We start from the raw sequence: 22486 nt of genomic DNA on the forward strand, positions 1-22486 counted from the left end.
TAAGACTACATTCAGCTATTTATTGACTGTGTCGAGAATACAGAGGAAAATGGCTACACATTATTATTCATCTCGCATGATAACTCCATCGATATTTCCAGATATTGGACTGATCACTCACTTTGAAATCGGTCGTATTTTATAAGTGGACGTCTTATGTGAACAGTTTTTCTTCATTTAACAACCACAGAAATATCACACTACTACTCACTAGCTACGCAACTTCGAGTACTTAAGAATCGGCAGTTAACCTACCAAAATAGATCGTTGTTTGAAACTCGGTTGAATTGAACTTGTCACATCCAGATGAATAATATGTGAATACTATCAGCTAGGGATTATTTATGGAAAATTGTTACATGTATTCTTATCAGGTGATTACTAACGGATTAGATTATATGCCTATTCATATTCCTCTTATCATCACCTTCCATTTGACCTATTGGCAACTGTTTTGAGATTTACCTTCTTAATTTATTTTCAATTTATTAGTTACAGTTCTCAATACTCACCGATACATTTGGCTTAATCTTGTATAATTACTACTTTTCATTTTATAGTGTGATACGGTTTGGTATATTCGTAAATAAATCACGTATGTCTGAATTATACGATTCATATAGTGAAGGTTGATAATTGTGTTCTGGACTGAATGTAGTGGGTTAGGCGAGAATATACTATGCAGAGGACTAATAAGGATTTGGGGTAGACACATCATCATAGCATACGGAAAAAGGCATATAAGTCAGTGTTCTGGTTCGTGATTTTGTCACGTTATATTTGACAGGGCTATTAGTAATAGCACAACTCGCTTCCATATATCAACTTCCTTATAGACCTTGTGATATCTTCTCCCACACTGTAGTACATGAAAGATTAGTTAAAATCATACAGAGTTCATTGGACGGACCATACTTCAATGTCGTGAGTGGAGGACAGCTGATAGACTCATTCTAAGTAAGAACCGGAGTCCGGTAAAGCTTCTGGGAAGAACGGAATGCAATGAACTGCCTGCATGTAACTATACGATTTGAAATGCACCGGTGACCTAGCTACCCTACCTCATATAAACCAACAAATGCAGCGGAAGACAGCCAGTTTAGCATCAGCTTCTGCATCGATAGGCCTCAACATACACTAGAGAGAAAGCAACATCTAAAAATACAACAGAGAGCACCGACATAATCACACTTGACGGAAAAGCTCTGAGAAAGGTGGAATCTTCCGTGTATTTGGGCAGCAAAGTAGCGTATGCCACTTATGCTTACAGGAATAAGTAGTACGCGGCAACAGTCGGAAATAGAATGCATAGAAGTAGAAAATTTAATTGAAGAGAACAGAAAGGTGATCAGAAAGCAGTCAAGATAACTACAGAGTCAGAGGAATAAACGAATAGGTAAAGGACAACACAAAAAAAGATGTGCAAATGATGTGTTCAGTGTATGATTTTCAAACTAACATTACGACTTATAATACAATGGTTTTCGTCACCGAAGCTCTCGTTCACTACAGAATTATTGATAAACAAGGAGGATCTGATGCAGATGTGAAGACACCAAACGAACATCAAGACAATTCTTCTATACGGAACTGAAATCTCTAGAACTATCACAACCATCATCAAAAATACACAAGTATCTGTTATCAGTGGTCTACTCAAGATTCGTTGACCGGATATCATCAGCAGCAGCCTTCTGTGGAAGAGAACAGACCAACTTCCAGGTCAAGAAGAAATTATGAAAAGACGTTGTCGGTGGATAGGACATACATTGAAGAAATCATCAAACTGCATGATGAAGGAAGTGATAAGTTGAAGGCTGACAAACATATTGAGTCGGGAATCGGAAGCAGACATGAAAAGTATGAATAACAACTGGGAAGAACTGGGAAGGATTTTCCAGGAGAGAATTGGGTGGAGAATGTTGGTGTGTAGCCTATGGTTCTCCACGAAGAGCAACTAGCGTAAGTAAGTAGTAAGTAAATAGGCTTATGACTTCATCATTGTAATCCAGTGATACAGCAGAACTGGTAGAAGATACTTGTAAGTATTCTGGAACGGTCGTGATTACATGTAAAGAGGTTGAAACATTCAATGCACGCGTAAGTTTCTTGGTTTTTACAAAAAGAGAGAAGACTTACCACTAAAGCCCGTAGTTGTATTTGTCCTTTAACGATAGAGTAATCATTCTCCGCACACTGAGACCTGCGGTTATTTCCAACTTTTATTCTGCCCATGTGAGAGAAGAGAAAACGAAATTGCTTGCTCATCAGATCTGTTGGCGTCCAGAGATTGGTGCTGATACTAGTCGAAAATTGAAAAACTGAAGCTGGTTTACATTTGACATCCTATAATAAGTCTATTTGGAATCCCTTACCGGCATCCTGTGAATGGTAGAAACGTATTCATGCGGATTACTCTGACATATTTTTAAACTCATATTATGCTTTAGTTATTGATCTGTATTTTGCCAGACTACGGAAATGCCCTACTATTATTAATTATGAAGCCGATTGACATTATTGTAGAGATGGTGTCTAGTTTTATTGCAAGGGTGACCAGTACTTTGAGAAAACAAGTGGCTAGTCAACCTCACAGATCGTAAAAGTAGGTGTATACAGAGTTTGAGAATTCAGGAGATTAAGAAGCCTATTAAATGTAACATCTTCCCAAACCATTAGTTACTTTAAGGAGGGTTTGAGGACACTGATGAAATTTATGCGAATACGACGACACTGTAATGGACAGAAAGAAAAAATATATAATTAAAGCATTTCAGGCATCGTGTCTGAAGGCGGAAATTTGAATACCTTAAGAAAAACGCAATGAACTGGCATTTTAACCTTTCCTGAGTATGATTTTCTCTTGGAAATTGTTAGTGGAACGAAGTGATTGGTTAGGTGATGATGGGAATTGTGTCAATATTAGTTCGAAACATAACGTACGCTGTGCTGATTCTGAATCCTCAATTTTATATAATCCTGGAAAAAAGTAAACATAGAACAATTCATTTATTGAATAAACAACGGATTTTCATTGATTGATCTAGCTTAAAACTTTAGAAGAGAAATGCACTTTTACTACTTTAAAATCTAATATTTCACCTTGTCCTTTGGAGCGGAGTTTTTGAAAAAGCGAGGGCATTATACTGTTGTGCTTACATGTGGATTAATATTACGTTCTTGCCCGTTATGTTCCGTCGCTGTATGTCACACCCGTTTTTGGTTACGAATTATATACATAAAAAGTGGTCTTATACAGTAAAACGCTTTCGCTATCGTGATTCTTTTACAGGTCTTCTCCAAAATGTGTTGGTGCGATTAAAATTTATGGACGATTTTGATGCGACGCCAAAGTGATTTTTAGAATACTCGGCAACCTTTTAGAATCAAAAGCGCATTATAGATCAGTGTTAGAAATCAGATTTAGTGCTTAAAGGCTGGAGATACGGTCAGGAGTTGAGTTTGGGTTTTCGTCACGAACTGATATAAGCTATAGTGTCATTTAAATGGATGAATTTCTTGCAGACATCCAGAACTCATTAGTTTGAGTCTGATTGGTTTGTTCATAAACCATAATCTTGCTTGTATCTGTTATTTACGGTGCTAGTTATGGAAAATAAGTTAAAAATATCGAATCATTTATGCAATTCGCACAGTAAATTTTTTATGATAACCCATATACTACCTGGTCATTAAAAGACCTGTGGATAATAAATTCTTAACCAGTAATTTTGTTAACGCGTTTGAACTTTAATGCCTGTAGGTAGTCAGGATGATTATACGGCACAGTGGCACATTTTGTTCTTCCATGGGCGCTCAATATGTCACATATCTAATAACATTATCATCTCAAATTCTGTAGTATTCCAAGTGTATAGTCCTGCTTTTATTGTTTTGAACAAATTCGGCTTGAGAGTGATGTGACTTGAAATTGGTCTTGTATTCAATTACTTACGATCAACTCGCCAATAATCTTAGGTTTGGCGGTTGTCATGTGTTATTAACCCGCATTCATGTTTTTTAATGATTTCGTTATGCTAAAGTGCTTTTATTCTTGTTTCTTAGACTAATTTTTATTTGTCCTTAACATCGGATCCTATCCTTTTTTCGAGTTGCAGTAGAAAACAAGATTAAGGTTGGAAATTTTAATGAAGATCATTACTCATTGTTTCATATGCTTGGCTCTGAGCTACTAATTTTGTATGTCTTAGTGATGTAGTCCCGTTATCGAAAGCGAAGTAGATAAAAAGGAAATCTGACATTTCATTGAGATTTTTTGTTATATTCTACTTCCATTGTGGATATACACTCAATATTGCTTTCCATTTAAATAAGAATCTTTTTTTAACTCCCTGATAGACTTGTTTTTATTAATCGAAAACCCAGTATGTCCATAAAACTATATTATACTTAGTTATATCTATCTTACAATTATTCGTAGATTGCGTGCGACTATAAAACCGTTAAACTACTTGACAATAACTGTTATTTTATCTTGGTAGTTAAGACTGTCCACTGTAATGACCTAGTCTAGATATATTAACCGGAACTGATGTTTCCTAAAGTTTTAACGTACTATGAAAAACACAACTCGTTTACCAGCTACTTATTTATGTACTCGTGCTTGAGCTTTTAAAAAGTTTAGTAATACTGCTGGACTTCCGAAACTGCATTGTTTGAGGCGTGTACCTGTAGACTCCACTGGTATTTCTCACGGTCTCATCGAATTAGGTGCAGAACTACGCTTAAAAACAACACATTTTTAGACTGGACTTCAACAGACAGCTGAATGAACAGAACAGTAAGGACTTAAACAGTTTGGGACGCACGCCGTTGCCTCTTCGTTGTTTATGCTTTCCGTTCTATTAGCCGCAGATTAGATGAAGTGAAATATAAATTCCCAAAAGTTCTTTCCATCCCCCTTCAAAATACTAGACACTCATATTTAGTAATGGTGAGAGATGATTTTATTACCCAAGTAGTTAAACCTAGCCAAATTGAAAGACACTTGGTTGGTGTGAAGCATGCTTATTGAGAATGGAAGATACTCTTTGGTTCATACTCAACCACAATTGTCTTAGAAGCACCGCTCGTGTATTTTGGCTTCGCCAAGTGAGTGTCAGTGAGACTGCGCATATAGTCCTAGGTAAAGCTGACAAGTCGGTTGGTCAGGCTGTGTATCTTAAACTGTGGTGATTAAGATTTACTTTACGTAATTCCAACCACCTCCTACCTTTGCGCGCGGTGTCTGGTGTATGAGTAGTCTAGAAGAAATTTATGGGCGACCAAAGCAAGACGTGACACTACTCGATAGAATCGTTGGTAATTGAACATAGCTATGTTAACAGGTGTAGACTGTGACTGGGGTCCACGTGATCATCGTGACCAATGGCTACGGACTTTGGGCGACATGACCCAGACTCTTTGTCTTCTTTCAAAAAGTGAATGGTCAAATATCTTTATGCTTTCGTTTTTCTACGCCTGATCTACTGTCACTGATACTTTTACCAACACTACTATTACTCTGGGATTTGTCTTGATAACTGTATCTCTCTGTACTCGTGTGGCATGGCAGCTTGGATCGATTCAGGTTCTACGTTGCTCATGATTGACTGAATAGGTTAGGATTTGAATTTCGCAATCTACTGAATAAAATCTGAGTGTCGTAATCTCTATTCACCACTTTATTTATTTTACTTGATACCTTAGTGTATGATCAGTGAGCTTACAGACAACTAACTGTGGGTGAGAATGCAGTCACACTTTTGAGCATTTGTACTGATAGCAGCATTCAATATTTTCTTAAGAATTATCAGCATACCGAGTTTAATAATCCATTCTGTATCACGTTCACGTCCCACTCCGTCTTATCATGTTTAAACAACCAAATAACGTTATTCTGTTTATGACCCCAACATAGAGTATTACTGAAAACTTAGTAAATATACGTACTGAGTCGCGCACATAACAATTCTTAGAATTCTGTCTAACTTGATCACTTTTCCTATTTCCCCCCACCGATCTTAACTGTCAACGGTAGGGTTTTTAAAGTTTTAAACCAATGATTGCAATAATCAAGACAATTACATTTGCGTTCAATTTCAGAAAAGTTATCGTTTGGTCTTTTTGGTCACGCTTCCAGACATATTAGATACTAACGCAGTTAATTTTTCACACTTTTCAAGAAGAAATGTAATCTCATGGTGTGGGCGATTAGAAAGCATAAATCTCGCACAGTATCCAAAGTCAGTTGATTATTATTTAGTTAGGTTATTTATCAAGGTTCGCTAGTTGATCCATGTCGAAATTAGTCCTAGTGAAAACTATATTGTATGTGGAGTCAATCAAATTGAGTTGTTATTATCCTCTAATAGCGATTGAATGATGATAGAGGTTGAAAAATGATTTATTAACTGGGTATTTATTGTGTTGGTTATCAAATCTGAAGAGTCTGCACTCGATTCTGTGTAAAGTTGTAGTTACCCTTTATTAAGTTCCGAACTTAGATAAATTTTCTAACCAATGCTCGAATGACTTAAATGTTACATTACTGTTCCATATCCGTCAACCAACCAAAGGACAAGTTTACTGCGCAGCAGTTCGTTCCGTCCTACTTTATGGTTGTGAAACAGCCGGTAAGAGTAGAGGATATTTGTAAGTCACTAGTATTTGATCATAGGTGTCTTCGAAGCATTGCTCGTATATCCTGGGACCACCGAGTAAGTAATGTAGTTGTTAGGAAACGGGTACTAGGTAAGGATGGCAAATCAATTGGTGAAGTAGTGAAATTTATCAGTTGAGATGGCTGGGACCTGTGTTACGTTTGCCCAGCCACCGACTGCCTCGACGTACGATGTTTCATGTTGTAGGAGTAGATTGGAAGAAAGCTAGGGGCGGCCAGACCAAAACATGGCACAAATCCATGAAGTCACTGACAAGTGGACTGAGTCATGTTGGTAGGTGTAGACTACCTGGTTGGGGACCGCGAGATGATAGCAACCGATGGTTAGAGACCCTGACTGACATGGCTCAAAATCGTTTGCAATGGCGCAGATGCATCCACTCTTTGTGTTCTCCCAAATTCTAATCTGTATTCTTCATGTCCCTTATTTCTTCTCTTTTGAAATTTATTTCACTAGATTATACTCTTTGACTAACATCTACAAACCGTAATATTTCCGATTACTGCTTATACTTTTACTACCTCTACCACTATGGGATTTGAACCGACAATTGTATTTTTGTGCTAATGTGGTATGGTAACTTGAACTGATGTACGTATGTACGAAGTTCTACGTTGTTACTGACTGACTGACTGACTACAATTCCATTCACATAAATAACCATTCATTTTTACAATATAATTTTATAGAAATTATATTCATATAGTCAACATAGATAAGCATATATAAGTATTTGTTTAACCAATTGTAGATCACAGTTTACCATATGAATGATAACAATTTTATTCAAATATTCTACACTAAAATGTAATAAAAATATAATTCATTTTTATTTATGATGCATAAAGATTAATAAAAAAAGTATTTCATTGATTCAAGTCCCTATTCTCAGTTTTGTGTATGCATGCTCATATGGTTAATAGTGTTTATCATATCATGAATTCATCAAAGTGGAAAGTGATTTTATCTCTTTCATAACCTATCTAGTCATTTAATAGTTCGTGTATGTTACCAGTAAGAAACATTCATTGATTGAGAATATTTTACTTGTCAAATAAATTCTGTTAATATGGAATGTAATTACTATAATTTATGGTTAAGCTTTTTGTATTATTATTACCATTATTATTATAGTACTGTTATGGTTATCACTATGATTGTTATCATGATCATTTATGGTAACTTACACCACTCCCATAATTAATCTTATATTTCGCCCTCTTTTTTTTAAAAAAAAAGAAATACAATTACTCTTTTATGCATTAGATCTATTAATAATGATAAGATTTCCAACCTCCTATACATTGAGATATCGTTGATTATTTGATCATTCTATATGAAACAGATGTTAGGTATATCCATATTATGATATGATCTTGGGTTGATTACTGTGTTTGAACCAGTAATACGAATATCAGTTAGTCAGTCAGTAACAACGTAGAACTTCGTACATACGTACATCAGTTCAAATTGCCATACCACATTAGTACAGAGATACAGTTGTCAATTCGAATCCCTTAGTGGTAGAGGTAGTAAAATTATAAGCAGTAATCTGAACGATTGGGGTTTGAAGATGCAATTCAAGGAGTATAATCCAATGAAATAAATTTGGAAAGAGAAAAAATAAAGGACATAAAGGATCTAGAAGTTTAGTATTTGGAAGAACACAAAGAGTGGATGCATCTGCGCCATTGCAAACGATTTTGAGCCATGTCAGTCAGGGTCTCTAACCATCGGTTGTTATCGTCTGGCGGATCCCAACCAGGTAGTCTACACCTATCAACATGACTCAGTCCACTTGTCCGTGACTTCATGGACTTGTTCCATATTTTGGTCTGGCCGCCCCTAGCTTTCTTCCAACTTACCCTTGAATGTAAGATGGTTGGAGGTTAGAGATAGTCAACAAGAAACCTTGAACCCAGGTTTTTTACTATTTGCCACTCATCAACAAGGTGTACCTGTAATTTTGAGGGAACTGATACTCCCTGAAAGATTCGATCATTTGTCAACCAGCTTCACAGTCAGAGATGTTATCACTGAGCTATTTGGGCTGCGACTGACCTCCTGTAGGATTGAGATGTATTCACAGGTAATATTAAAAAGTGACACGAAGAATGTTAATGTTTATTAGCTCACGCAGAATTCTATTTTCTAGTCCCATTCAGAACGCACACAAAAAGTCAGTGTAACTTCTATATTTTAACGACGAGACTATAATTTATGAACAAACCAATGAAATATATATCTTGGATTTTGGCACAAAATTCATCTATCCATTTGGTTAAATAGAGTTTTAACATTATAGCTTATGTCAGTTCATGATGAAAACTTTAACTATCGACTGTAAATCGTAATTCTAATTCTTCGTACTGGTTTATAACCCTAATTAAGTGAACAATCTCATGTTCACTCTTGCGTCGCTCAAAGGTCATCCACAAATTATAGTTTCACTATTTTAACTTTTAAAAAAAACACTGATTGTATAGCCAAAGTTTACAACCAGAAGAATAAAAAAAAACTACAAACTGAATGTCTAATTAATACATGTTAAATATATAAATATTGATTTGTCAAAATTCACTCCCAGATTTTTTCATTCTCATTGATTTGTCTTATCTCAACACTGTTACTTACCAGTTGGGAGCTGTCAAGTATAAAAGCCAACGTATGGAAAGTAATTTCTATATTTACTCTAACAGAGTACACATGTATATAATTTACATGATGTTCTGTTAAAAAGAACTTCCTAATGATGACTTAAAAACTGCAATGCAATGGATTCAAATGGTGTATCCTACCTTATTTGGAAAAAACTTCCAGTGTTTAATAGTTCATTACTTATTTATATTCTTGAATTTGCTCGTTTCTACTGTTGGAATTCTGTGGTTTAATTAACTTTAACTACTTACTCATTTAAGTTTTAAGTTCAAATGCTCTCTCATATTTTAGGCGTAACTAAATGAATAACATGCAACTTACTTACTTACGCCTGTTACTTCCAATGGAGCATAGGCCGCCGACCAGCATTCTTCAACCCACTTTGTCCTGGGCCTTCCTTTCTAGTTCTATAGAATTGTTGTTCATTTTTCTCATGTCTGTCTCCATTTCCCGGCGTAATATGTCCTTTGGTCTTGAGGATCCGAAGTGATGACTTTACTTGTGACGCAGTTGTATGCTTTCCGTAATGTGTGTCCTATCCATTTCCAGCGCTTCTTTCTGATTTCTTGCTACGGTGGGATCTGGTTTGTTCTCTCCCACAGTAGGTTATTGCTAATAGTGTCTGGTCAACGGATCCAAAGTATTTTGTGTAGACAACTGTTAATAAACACTTGCATCTTCTGGATGATAACTTTCGTAGTTCTTTATGTTTCCACCCCATTACATAACAACTAAGGTTTATAAAATAGATATATAGTTATACAGTTTGTTTAATGATATTTATTATTATCAGAATGGGTTTTGTGGAGATTTTTAGAAATTTCACTGGTTGAAATCGTGAGTCAATTGAAGCTAGACCACCATGGAAAACCTGGAAGCACTGGACGGCCGTTTCGTCCCATCATAGGACTCCTCAGCAGTGCGCATCCATCGTGGATTGGTTGAAGTTAGACATTAACATCGTTGGATGCCGGCTCAGTGGTCTAGTTGGTTAAGCGCCTGGCGCAAGACTGGTAGGTCCTGGGTTCGAATCTCGTGGGGGGCGGGATCGTGGGTGCGCACTGCCGAGGAGTCCCATACTAGGACGAAACGGCCGTCCAGTGCTTCCAGGTTGTCCATGGTGGTCTAGCTTCAATTGACTCATGATTTCAACCAGTGTTAATGATATTTGATATATTGAATTTATTTCTAATACTTTCTTTCAAACGAAATCTAATTTTTTTTTCTTTCAGATTTTACATGCCTCAAAACTAGGTTCAATCATTGAAAAAATGTGAGAAATGCTTCAATTTTATTGTTCCTGAAAGAAAGTTTGGTATTGTATGGCTAATCATTAATATTCTATTGTGTATTATTTTGAATATATTGAATGTTTGTAAGTACATTATTTTCATTGTATGTGAATTTTAAACTTTTTCCCCTTCTATATCTAATAGTTCTGTAAGGTTTTTGTTCTAATGATGCATTATTAATACCAGTAAGGCGAAAGCATAATGTTTGATAAAGTACTATAATTGAGTTTTTTGAATTTGAACCCTATTCCTCTAACATAACTCCTCTAATATATAAGTGTCCAGATGCATAAGATTTTCATGTATAGTGAATTCTCATAAATAAATTGTCCATTGTGAGTAGAACAGTTAACTGGAGACTATGGGTGACATGGCTGGAAACTCTGGGTGATATTGCTTAGAATAGATCACAATGGCGTAGGTGTATAAACTCTCTTTCTCCCCTATACTATGAAATTAAAATCGCTTTGTGTCTTTCTTTCTACGAACTAATTCTTTCTTTTTGTACTATATCCTTATATTCAATCTTTCTTTTATATATTACCACCATTGAATTAACTACTTCTATGAATCTGGTGTTCATGTTGTTGTGCTAATGAGGTATGGCAACTTGTACCGATGCATATATGTGCCTAGTCCTCCGTTGTAGCTGACTAACTGACCAATTAACTCTCAATATCAACTAATTCAATTGTAACATTAAACATGTTTATTCAAATTAAAAGTATTCGTTGTCATAACTTTTTCACATCATACATTATGTTATTGTACATTCAATGTTTAGATAGATTTCGAGGCCATTGTTAGATAATTTTTCTAGATGGGTTTTGCTTGTTATTAGCATTTATCATTGGTGAGGTAGTGTATATATGATCTATGGGTTATTGCTTATTTAAAGAAGCGACATTTTAATGATGTTATTAGTTGATTTTCAACCAGTGAGCTGCAGGTTCGAACCCTCTCTTCTTAGTTAAGTTTGGTGAAAGTTGGGTAATATTGCTAGATCTCATATAAGACGTTGGTCAATTTCGTAAAGTTGCATTCGATTGCAAAGTCACATTACAAATAACGACCTAAACTGTTTAATGGTAACGTTTCAAACAGTTAATCTAAATAGTCCTAGTTCGAATCCACCAGGTAATACTGTTTTCCTCAAATTTTAAGTACACCTTAAAGCCCAATGTCAAATACCAAAAACCTTTGATTCACGACTTTACACCGACTATCTAAACCGATCACAATTTCGTAGTTAGTATTTAATAGTTATGTAAAACAGATTAGTATGAAATTTTCAGTAATTACAAATCTGTTATTATTGAATGTGATATGCCAACCAACTAGTTATTTTACTGTTAGTGATTGTGTTTCATCTATGCTCTCTTTCCAATAATTTTATAGTTGAGATCATGAGTCAATTGAAGCTAGACCATCATGGGAAACCTGGAAGCACTGAACAGTCGTTTCGTCCTACTGTGGGACTTTTCAGTAGTACGCATCCAAGATCATGATCTCAACTACTAAAATTACTATAATATCCACAAAACCCCTTCTGATACTGATAATCTTATAATTTAGATTTCTTTTAAAAATTATAACACATACAAAATAAACTATGTTCATATCCAATTTTAGTGAGCCATTAATCAATTCGAATAAGTCATCTCCATCATCATTACATCATCAAGTCGTGATTTATTTAGAACGAATTTGATAAATAGCCAATCAAATCTTTCTACTGTTAAAGTGAACCCGGTGAATAGATTACTGAAACGTATAACATCCCCAACAACTATTAATTCCTTATCTTCTATTGCTTTTTCCACTTCCTCTAATAACGATCCATATAATTTTGATCTTTTGTGTAATTCTCCTACTTCATCAATAATTTCTAATGAAGCTGATCATCATCAGATGATCATCACCTCTACTACTACTATTACTACTACTACTACTACTACTGGTCCTACTACTGCTACTGCTGTTCTTCCTATTCTTCCATCTTCTTGTTGTAATACTATACAATCGTCTATCAGTAATTTAACATTAAATAATGACAATACTACAATATCATCAAGTGATTTATTTTTATTTTCAAAATCTGAACAAAAAAAATTTGCTGATTTACGTATTAATATTCTTAATAACGAGAATGATGATAATAATCCCATCATTAGTTCGCCCAATTCTCCAATTTCCTCTAATCTTATATGGAATACTACTCATACTATAAGTGGTAAGAATAAGAACCACAACAACGAACGAGCAGCTATATCATCAGTGACAAAGGAACATACAATGAACAATAATAATAATAATAATAATAATAATAATAATAATAATAATAATAATAATGCTTCATCTGATTATCCTGCTGTTAAAGTTAATTCAAATGAAACGCCTACTAGTTTAGTAAAGCAACCAGTTCATCCAAGAACAACATTAAAATGTCCGTTTTGTGATAAAGTAAGTATGTATTTTTTCCATCATTTTGTTAAATTACATGATGTAATGTATATGTATTAAGTGGTTCCAAGTAGTTGGTAAGAAACCCTGAACCTGGGCTTCTTTCTTGTTGATGCTGGACTGTAGGGTGTATCTACAATGTTGGGAAAACTTATGTCTCTTATGGGATTTAGATCCATGTTACCTTGCTTTACAATCTGGAATGTTGTCACCGTAGTTTTCAGGCTACATGGAATCTCGGTGGAAATGTTTCTTACTGTGGACATAGGTCCAATGTTTCTTGTTGACTACATCTATTTAATATCTCAGCATAGTATGTTTTATGTTGAGTCACCCGGATTAGTGGCCACATTGCAACTTGATCGATAACATTCAAGCAGAGCTAAAAACACCAGATAAATATAACGTTGGTCACTACGTAGTGTTCAAAAAGTTGTTAGTTATCTGTAAGCTATCATTAACTTGGAGCCGATGTGTGTTGATCCACGTTCCTACACAACATTAGCATGACGAAGTGAAATTGACACAAGGTGTATAGAGGTTGGATTAATGTAATATTAATGACCGTGAAAAATTATTTTTCCAAATATAATTTCCCTCCTTAATGTCATCTAGAATACTTTTGGGAAAAAACTAGATTGTACATGTATATGTATTGTTCTCTAATTCTGTGGTCTTATATCTTTTATTTAACGTGTTGTATCTGATTATTTCGTCTGGATGTAAATGAGTAGTAAGTATTCTAGACCATCGACTGTTGGATACATGACATTGGTTGATTATTGTGCTATACTGCGAATTCATTGTAGTTGAAATTGTACCATTTGACGCCTATCCAATAGCTCCAATGGCTAAGCTTCCCCAGCGAGATCTGGAAGTCCTGGGTTTTACCCATAGATGGATCGTAAATGCACATTGCTGAAGAGTCACATGCTAGAGCTAAACAACTGTCTAATGCTCCTTGCTTTTTAATGATATCTTAAATGATACCGATATATGACGAATACGACCTACATATTAGTTTGCTGTTGTGTGAAACCTCTAAATGGTTACTGAATTTATTATATTTCTTGCCGTTTTTTATCAAGAATAAAAGTGTACTTTATCAATTGGAACAGAAAGGAAGGATATAAGTCTCGATTTTTATGTGAAACGTGACAATCTGTATCAGTATGCCTTTATGCCTGTTCTTAGGAAGTTTATATCTGTTTATCTGATGGATCTGTATGTTCAATATTCGCGTTGTCTCAGGATAATTGTTGACATTCTGTCGCAATACCGTGTTATAAACATTCATGTTTAGCTACAAAGTTTGCATTTCGTAAAAAAATCATTCATTTAATTGGGAGTGGGTGTTGTGTTTTTATTACAGTTTTTTATTCGTCTCTTCTTACAATGCTGTGGCAGCTTTCATACCCTAAAACCCTAAGAAGCAGGAAGTTGCTCAGTTATTGATATGTCATAGTGGGATTAACTTTTGTCGAGTTCGAATTTGTCGGTTTGTCATGGCTGCTTTAATATATTGATTTTATAGAGTAACGTATTGATTCTCTTTATACATGTCTTTTCCTACTATGTTCTCAATAATTAGCCTTTCTGATTATCATTGGTGATAAATTATTTCGACTGCTTTACTATTCATAATAATTCCATTTCATCATGCTAATGTTATATGGCAAATTGTGATAACTCACGTTTTTACGTCTCCGTACTGGTTATGTCTCAGAATGGCGTTTATCTCACATTAAACAGTGAAATGTACTTTTGAGTGCATTAAACTCTCTTTGGATGATTCGTTGTTGAATCTTTGTGTCTAAAACTTAATCTTTTTGTATGGTTCTCTTGCTCCCTCTGTTACGGAGGCGAATTGCATGAATCAAATGAATTTTTGACTGTCAAAATGAAAGAAAATGAATGTACATCTGTCGATGATATGCAATGGTATATATTTTCCCAGTGATATCTGGTTACCAATAATTTGAGGTCAGAAAATATATCACCAGCCAGAATAATAGATTCTTTTTTGTAATGAAATTACATGCTTATATTATAAAATGTGAAACTGAAAGCACTATGGTAAAATATCATGGTTGATTGGAGGAATTCACTTTGCAGGCCATTCATTCTACAATCAATTAGAACGCGAATATATTAAACCTAATTCTTAATCATCGCATCACACACACACTCACTCTCAGTTTCCTTCAAATTCAATAGTCAATTCATATTCATAGTTCTATCTTAAATACTAAACACTTGTGAATCCAATAACTTGACATTAAAGTCTATGACAACCTGGTCCATAAACAGTTTTTTTTTTTAAAAAAAATAAATACTGTATCAGTCAAGTACAGACATGAGAAGATATGTGTTAAGTTGGGATTTGAACAAACAGGTTCTACGGTTTATTATCTGTGGTAGGAGTATACAAAACTTCACCGATATATAGAAATATTCAAAAAGACTTTAACGTCATTTATTAGTCAATATGTAAATGGATAATTTTAATTACAAATCATCCCACTAAAAAATATTCATGGAACATCAATACGCGTGTCGTTTCTACTTGGTTTCTAAATTTTCCAGAGTTTATAATCAACTTTTCTTTTTTGAAATCAAAGAATTTTCGGATAAAATAAGTCATTTATGTGATTACAGATCAGTCTATTTCGAATTATTTCTAAGGCCACTAATAGCAATACAAATGATTTCATGTAGCACTCTCTTTTTTGTAGGAGAACTTACTCAAAGGTTAATAAAATTGTATGATTGTTGTTATAGGGTATTGGTGAGATTTCAATTTCTTATCATGAACTGATGTTATTTCGAAAGTTACTGAAAACCAGGGAGCGTTTGATAATTTCCTCATCTAAGTATGGGACTTCTGATCCTGGTTTGATGCTTGGTTAGGTAATAGGTGTTCCTTATCTAGGAATCTGACATTGGGAATAAATGGCTATTCAATGCTTCCTATTTTTCAGTGGTTATCTAACTAAAGTTTCCGTAATATGAAAATTAAAATGGTTTATAACAACAAACTGTCGACCTTATATTTGGATATCCTGATCTGTATATTATAAAAGTGTTTCTGATTCAGTCCACCACTAATAAAATAATTTACATGAAAGGTTTTTCAAAGGAACTAGTTATTATTTTGCGTCAAAAACACAATTTATCCCTAAATGAGGAAGCATTCTGAGTGTGTTTGCATTCACACTTTGTCATTTCAACTTATTAATGCTATAATAAACTTTATTAGTAAACATTATTATCTTAAGTGCTGCATAATTATATCTCGTTAAATAAATAACAGTGGCGGTGATTATCTTGAACATTTTCAGTGTCCAATAAGTTTATTGTATCTAACGCTTAGCTATCCTTTTGTTCATTTAATGACTAAATGCTGTATATTAGAATGAAATTTTTCATCAAAGATTTCATTTCAAGCGTCTGGGGTTCACCGAAACATTATCATATGAATATATCAATTTAGTTCAACCTAACAAACAGAATGAAAATACACAGCACTCATCTACTGCAGCAATTCGGAAAACTCTCCCCGTCTCCCACATTGTACGAACATTCCATGTACCTTAATTGATGGTTGCTGTGGTTGTCGGAAGAGTCATCAACTTCGTGACTTCCGAAGGAACTCGACTTTCACCATGTGTCATAACTCTTCTGAGTGAAGACCTTACTCTCAGGGCAGAGTTTAAATGGTTTGAATTAGTTTTTCTAGTTAGCGTTTTTTGGCAATTTAGTTTCCTACGGGATATGGTCGCTAACCCTATGCCCAACCCTCTTCCTTTATCCGTGCATGGGACCGGCAGTAGCCCCAGATTAGCTTCAGGCGAAGTTACTCATCTACTACATTAATGAAAAATGACCGAAGCTGGTGAATACAACACATTTATTAAATATTGAATACATTATAATTAATCACAGCGATAATGATGATTGGCAAGACTTTTTTTAATTTCGCAGAAAAAAAAATACTAGGAGTCATTATTTCAAATCAGATTGGTCGTGAACTATTTAGTACATTTTAAACTATAATACTACTTAATTTACAGTATATGAAACCAAATGGACTATATACAGCAAATAATCACTTTTTTTTACAAAATTGGTTTGAAAAAAAGATACATAATTAGATATTTTGTTTGATTTTTCTGTCTCTTTAGGTATTCAGTAATTCCAGTGCTATCGCTAAGCATAAGCTAACACATAGCGAAGAGCGTAAATACATTTGTATTGTATGCCATAAAGCTTTCAAACGTCAAGATCATTTGTAAGTGGATGTTATTTTATTGGTATGTATGAATCCTTGTAACGTATTATTAATTGCATTTTCCCATTGTTAATCTTCAACAATATATATATCCAGTTGTTGTCGCACAATGTTAGGTGGTGTAGGAGATGGTCGAGAGAAAGTTGAGCGCATCCATATCAGCATAAGTTATCAATCCCATTGTTATGGGTCGTGTTATTTATTATTTGCATCTAACAGATTTTTATACTTGACTGCGGGTCAAACTCTGAGTGTAAGAGATTGTAATACTACTTAACTGCCCAAACGGAAGGAGATATAACAGGGTTCGGGCTTACCATCTAGCGTTTGGTATTTAAACTTTTCAACCATTGAGTGGTACCAGAATGTATAAACGTTTTGATTGTATTACATATGAACAGAGTTGGTATTATAGATGGAGAACAATCGAAGTGACTTGAATATATTCATTATTTGTCTTCCTTTAAATCTACTAATATTCACTTTCTTTAATTCCTTAATCTCAACATTTTTATTGTTTCACTTAAATTATTGTTTCAGCAGCATCAATATCATTGTTGTTTGGACTCTTTTGGTTTCTATAGCATGTTCATTTCTTTTATCGAATGCATATTTTTTTATCAAACTGTACATTATTTATGACTTATGGAATTATAAGAATGGGGTTTGTAGAGACTGTAGTATTTTAACGGTTGAATTCATGAGTCAATCTAAGCTAAACCACCATTAAAATCCCGAATCGTTCGCGTGCGGGGCTGAAGGTCCTGAATTAGAGTCTCGCGTGAGGGGTCGTGGACGCGCATTGCTGAGTAGTTCCATACTAGGACGAAACGACCTTCCAGTGTTTCCAGGTTATTAGTGGTGGTTTTAATAGATCCCGATCAGGGTAATGAATGACAACTGTTAGGAACCATTTATGGACTAATACTATACAAATATTTTTATTGTGTAATTGTTAAGTAACTGAACTATGTATATTCATATTCCTCTTATTATAAGCTTTATTTTGACCTATAGACTAGTATTGTACGATTTACAGTTCTTGCGTTATGCCCAGTCTATTAATTACAATCTCCCACATTCACAGCCAATTTTTGGTTAGATCTTGTACAAATATCTTTTTATGTTTTATGGTGCGTTGTGGTCTGTTTGGTTTGTATATAAACTCAGCATGTTTGAAATAAATGATTCATATCGCAGAGGCTGAGATTTGTGTTCTGGACTCAACAGGCAGGGTAAGGCAGAAAGTAGGATCGCTAAGGCCTCTAGACTGCTCGTACATGTTTATGCGTCATTGGTCTGGTCGATAATTCACTGTTCTCTAATTGGCGGTATCATTTCATTATATATTAATAGGGCACATGGCCACAGGTTATAACAGGTCTAGCTTAGATTGACTTACGGGGTCATTTAGATTAACTAAACATAATATTAATTGTAATTAGTGAAATAGAAATTCTCAGATCTATTGGGAACATATTCTGGTAGTTACAAATGAACTAACATGTAAAAATAAAAGAACGATCGTGAACCGACGTGAGTGTATTGATGTATTAAAATATAAGCGAAGTAGAGAAAATGGTTATTAATTATTCATCATTTAATATAAAAGGCTTGTTACTGACATTCTATAACTGTATACACTGTTGTTGACTGATTTGAACGTAATAAAAGCAATACAGTTAACATGTAATTATTATTATGGTTTTAAGTATTCCGTTGTTAATATTGTGGACTGCATTGCTGATCAGTCTTAATTGACATATGTGTATCCTTTATGAACCGCCTTGGTATAGCTATCTTATCACAAGTTTTATAGAATAGATTACTTATGGCTAAGTGGAATTCAGTAGCCATATTTTATCCTATTGGAGAATTCTTATCTATCTGAACTCAGTAGCTCAGTGGATAAGGCATTGGGCATGTAAAGCTAGAGGTCTTCGGTTCGAGTCCTGTTGCATATATCAACATTTAAATTCAGGTACATCCAACTGAAAAGTCCCAAGTAGAAAGAAATGGTCATTCTGCATCCGGCTGTTAACCACAAACTATCTATTCCATAAAACAACATTCTCAGATGTAATACTTAGTATTCTGAAAATGGTGGATTGATAGACGTTAAGTCGAAATTTTCGTCATTATTTTTGGTATCACTTTGAATTTATAATGAATTTGTTTCTTTAATAAAATAAAAACCAATTGTACATTTTGTCTGTATCTGTCAGAGTTGACTTTACTTTGAGTTTTGCTGTGATTGATGATATAGAAAATGAACGAAATAAAACTACAGTTATTGGTTATCAATATCATATGTTGGGCAGTAGCTTAATGGTTAAAACTCTTGGTTACTCACATAAAACAGTATGTCTTAGTGCTGAATAGATAAATCTACATGTGATAATTAAGTTACATTACAAATACCATATTCGAGGTAGCCTTTATTAAATCCTATGGGGGTCAAGTTACTCTGTGGTCCACTTATTCTCCACTTTCCTCCACATTTTGTTCAATTTTAGATGATCAGAAAAGAGTGACAACAAGACCTAAACTTCGGTTTGATAGGTTCGGAATTAGAAAAAGATAAACAACTGAAAGTGTTTGCTAAAACAAAACTCATTTACTAATTACCAGTTTATGTACACTTTAGTTGTGCGAGATCTACGTCGATAATACGTCGCTTGCCAAATCGGAGTTGCTGAAGTGTCATTTGAACTTGCTACCTACTGGTTGAAAAAAATGATTCAACCACTATATTACCACTTTAATGCACAGTATAAGCTGAGGGCATTCTCCTTATTTCAAGATCGTTTATCAAAGGCAAAAAATAAAACTGATCTGTTTTTAAGCGGAGATGGATTGTGACTAGCTGTGGAATCCAGGATGCGCCTTTCACCCTGTTTGGGACTCAGCTGAATGTACCTGCATCCCAGAGTTGTTGTTCACCCCGGGACTCGAACCCAGTGCCATTCACTGGATTCTACTGTTAGCCACCAGCCATCTCTGCTCATAATGTTTGTGGTTTAAATCAATATGCAGGCGATCCGCACAGGATGCACATATACTAATAGGAGTCTGATCAATTGCAGTTCTAAACATCAATGGAAAGATTCAGGCAATCAATACAAATGAATTAATAATACATTAATTCATATCATTCTTTAGTGTTATAGAAACTGTTGACAAGTAAAAAATAACCATTTACCCTATTTAAGAAACAACATATAGGTATTTACTGCATAGTTTCGCACTAATCCAACCAAAGGACTTTTTTAACTGTCTGATTGTTATTAAATTTACCACTTTAGACTACACATTCTTAGTGGCTGGTTACCAAGGGTAGATTTGAAATGCTGTATGCATATCCATGTATTTTATCTTATACTGATCGGCGCTGCAGATTTTTAAGTGTTAGATTATGAGTTTGTTGCCAGGGCAAGTGAGTGTATACTTATGTTAGGGATGTTTTGTGTTATTTTGTCTAGTTTCCGAATCGCATAAAAAAGTCAATGAATAACGCATTATCTACTGCCACCGATATCTTCTGTTCAACAGATATAATAATTACTATTATTATTATAAACCGAAGCAGGAAATTTTCTTAGTGGACCATCCCCCGATCCTTTGATCTAGAAATTTAATTCATAACACTAGGTCAAAGTTGGAAGCTGCGTTCTCATTGTACCTGATGACTCAAACTAGGTTCATGAACCATTTATTTCCTTAAGATTCTGGCTCCCATGTACAACACTGGCTTGAAATCAGGGTTTTACAACTCCTCTAAATGAACCTTATGCCCCCTAACCGGGGGGTCATTCGGTTTTCGCTTTTCGTCTTCTTATTTTGTAAAATACACCCATGCCACATAAAGGTAATGAGTAATATTTCCCTGGTATAAGTCATATATGCATGACTATATGAATGAATATCTAAAAGAAGAGTGAACTCTCCCCAACTCTGATCATACTGGACCATTTAGATCATGTCATAGTGTAAAATTATCATCAAAATCTCGAATGTCTACGCACCTTAAATGATTCAAAAAATATTTGTTAGTTGAATATTTGATTAGAACATTTATTCAATAAACATCACAATAAAAAATAAATATACCTTACCTTGTTATAATATCTTTCGTCACCATGATCTGATAAACAGTCTGATTGAATGTCAAATATAAATAACCAATAGCTTCGATTCACTATTAACCGAACTGGTTGGGGACCGCGAGATGATCGCAACCGATGGTTAGAGACCTTGAATGACATGGCTCGAAATCGTTTGCAATGGCGCAAGTGCATCCACTCTTTGTGTTCTCCCAAATCCTAATCTTCTGAATTCTTCATGTCCCTTTTTTTCTCTTGAAATTTGTTTCACTGGATTATACTGTTTAAATAACATCTCCAGAGACTAATCTTCCCGATTACTGCTTATACTTTTACTACCTCTACCACTATGGGATTTGAATCGACAACTGCATTTCTGTGCTAATGTGGTATGGCAACTTGAACTGATGTACGTATGTACGAAGTTCTACGTTGTTACTGACTGACTGACTGAACTGTGAACAAGTACGTGATTGTATACTTAGAAAGTATATCTAAACAAAGAGCTATTCATTCTATCTTTTCGACTCAAATCAGGATTTATAAAACAATCAATAATTCTGTCTTAGGATTGTTGTGATACTTTTTTTCCCTGGCAATAATAGATTAAAGTTTACTTCTATCGTTGTTCAACTTCTGTTAAGGATTAAACAACAAATATCGAATGCCATTCAACGCTTCACTCTCTTAGTTTCTTTTCCTCGCTTATGATCAAACATTAGTTTTGTATACACAAATGAAACTAACTTCAAAATGAATTAATTCTAATGAAAATTCATAACTGTTAATGTTTAGCAATGTTAGTGATGTAGTGCTCGATCCACTCCTCAATGATAACATAGGGTGAAATTACACGGTATTATGAATTAGTATAATGTGTTTGTGTGTATTGTCGAATTTAATAGTTTATATCACGAACTAATGTAAATTAGACAGTCATTTAAAATCTAAAAGCACTAGACATTTGTTTTATGTCAGTACGTTATTATTTAGCTG

At 34.5% G+C, this 22486-nt stretch overlaps 1 protein-coding gene across 1 annotated transcript in view; it reads left to right on the top strand.

Annotated features, from left to right (window-relative positions):
- Nucleotides 1-3103: 3103 nt before the first annotated feature.
- Nucleotides 3104-22486, top strand: part of TRERF1 (ELM2 and Myb SANT-like domain containing 1) — a 103642-nt gene continuing 84259 nt past the window's right edge. The window contains exons 1-4 of the mRNA XM_051213621.1: nucleotides 3104-3202; nucleotides 10574-10716; nucleotides 12266-13096; nucleotides 17281-17387. Coding sequence (XP_051072947.1) covers nucleotides 12545-13096; nucleotides 17281-17387 — 659 coding nt within the window. The 5' untranslated portion in view covers nucleotides 3104-3202; nucleotides 10574-10716; nucleotides 12266-12544. The remainder of the gene's footprint in view (nucleotides 3203-10573; nucleotides 10717-12265; nucleotides 13097-17280; nucleotides 17388-22486) is intronic.

This window comes from Schistosoma haematobium, chromosome 1, assembly GCF_000699445.3.
Source record: "Schistosoma haematobium chromosome 1, whole genome shotgun sequence".
Classification (NCBI taxonomy): domain Eukaryota; kingdom Metazoa; phylum Platyhelminthes; class Trematoda; order Strigeidida; family Schistosomatidae; genus Schistosoma; species Schistosoma haematobium.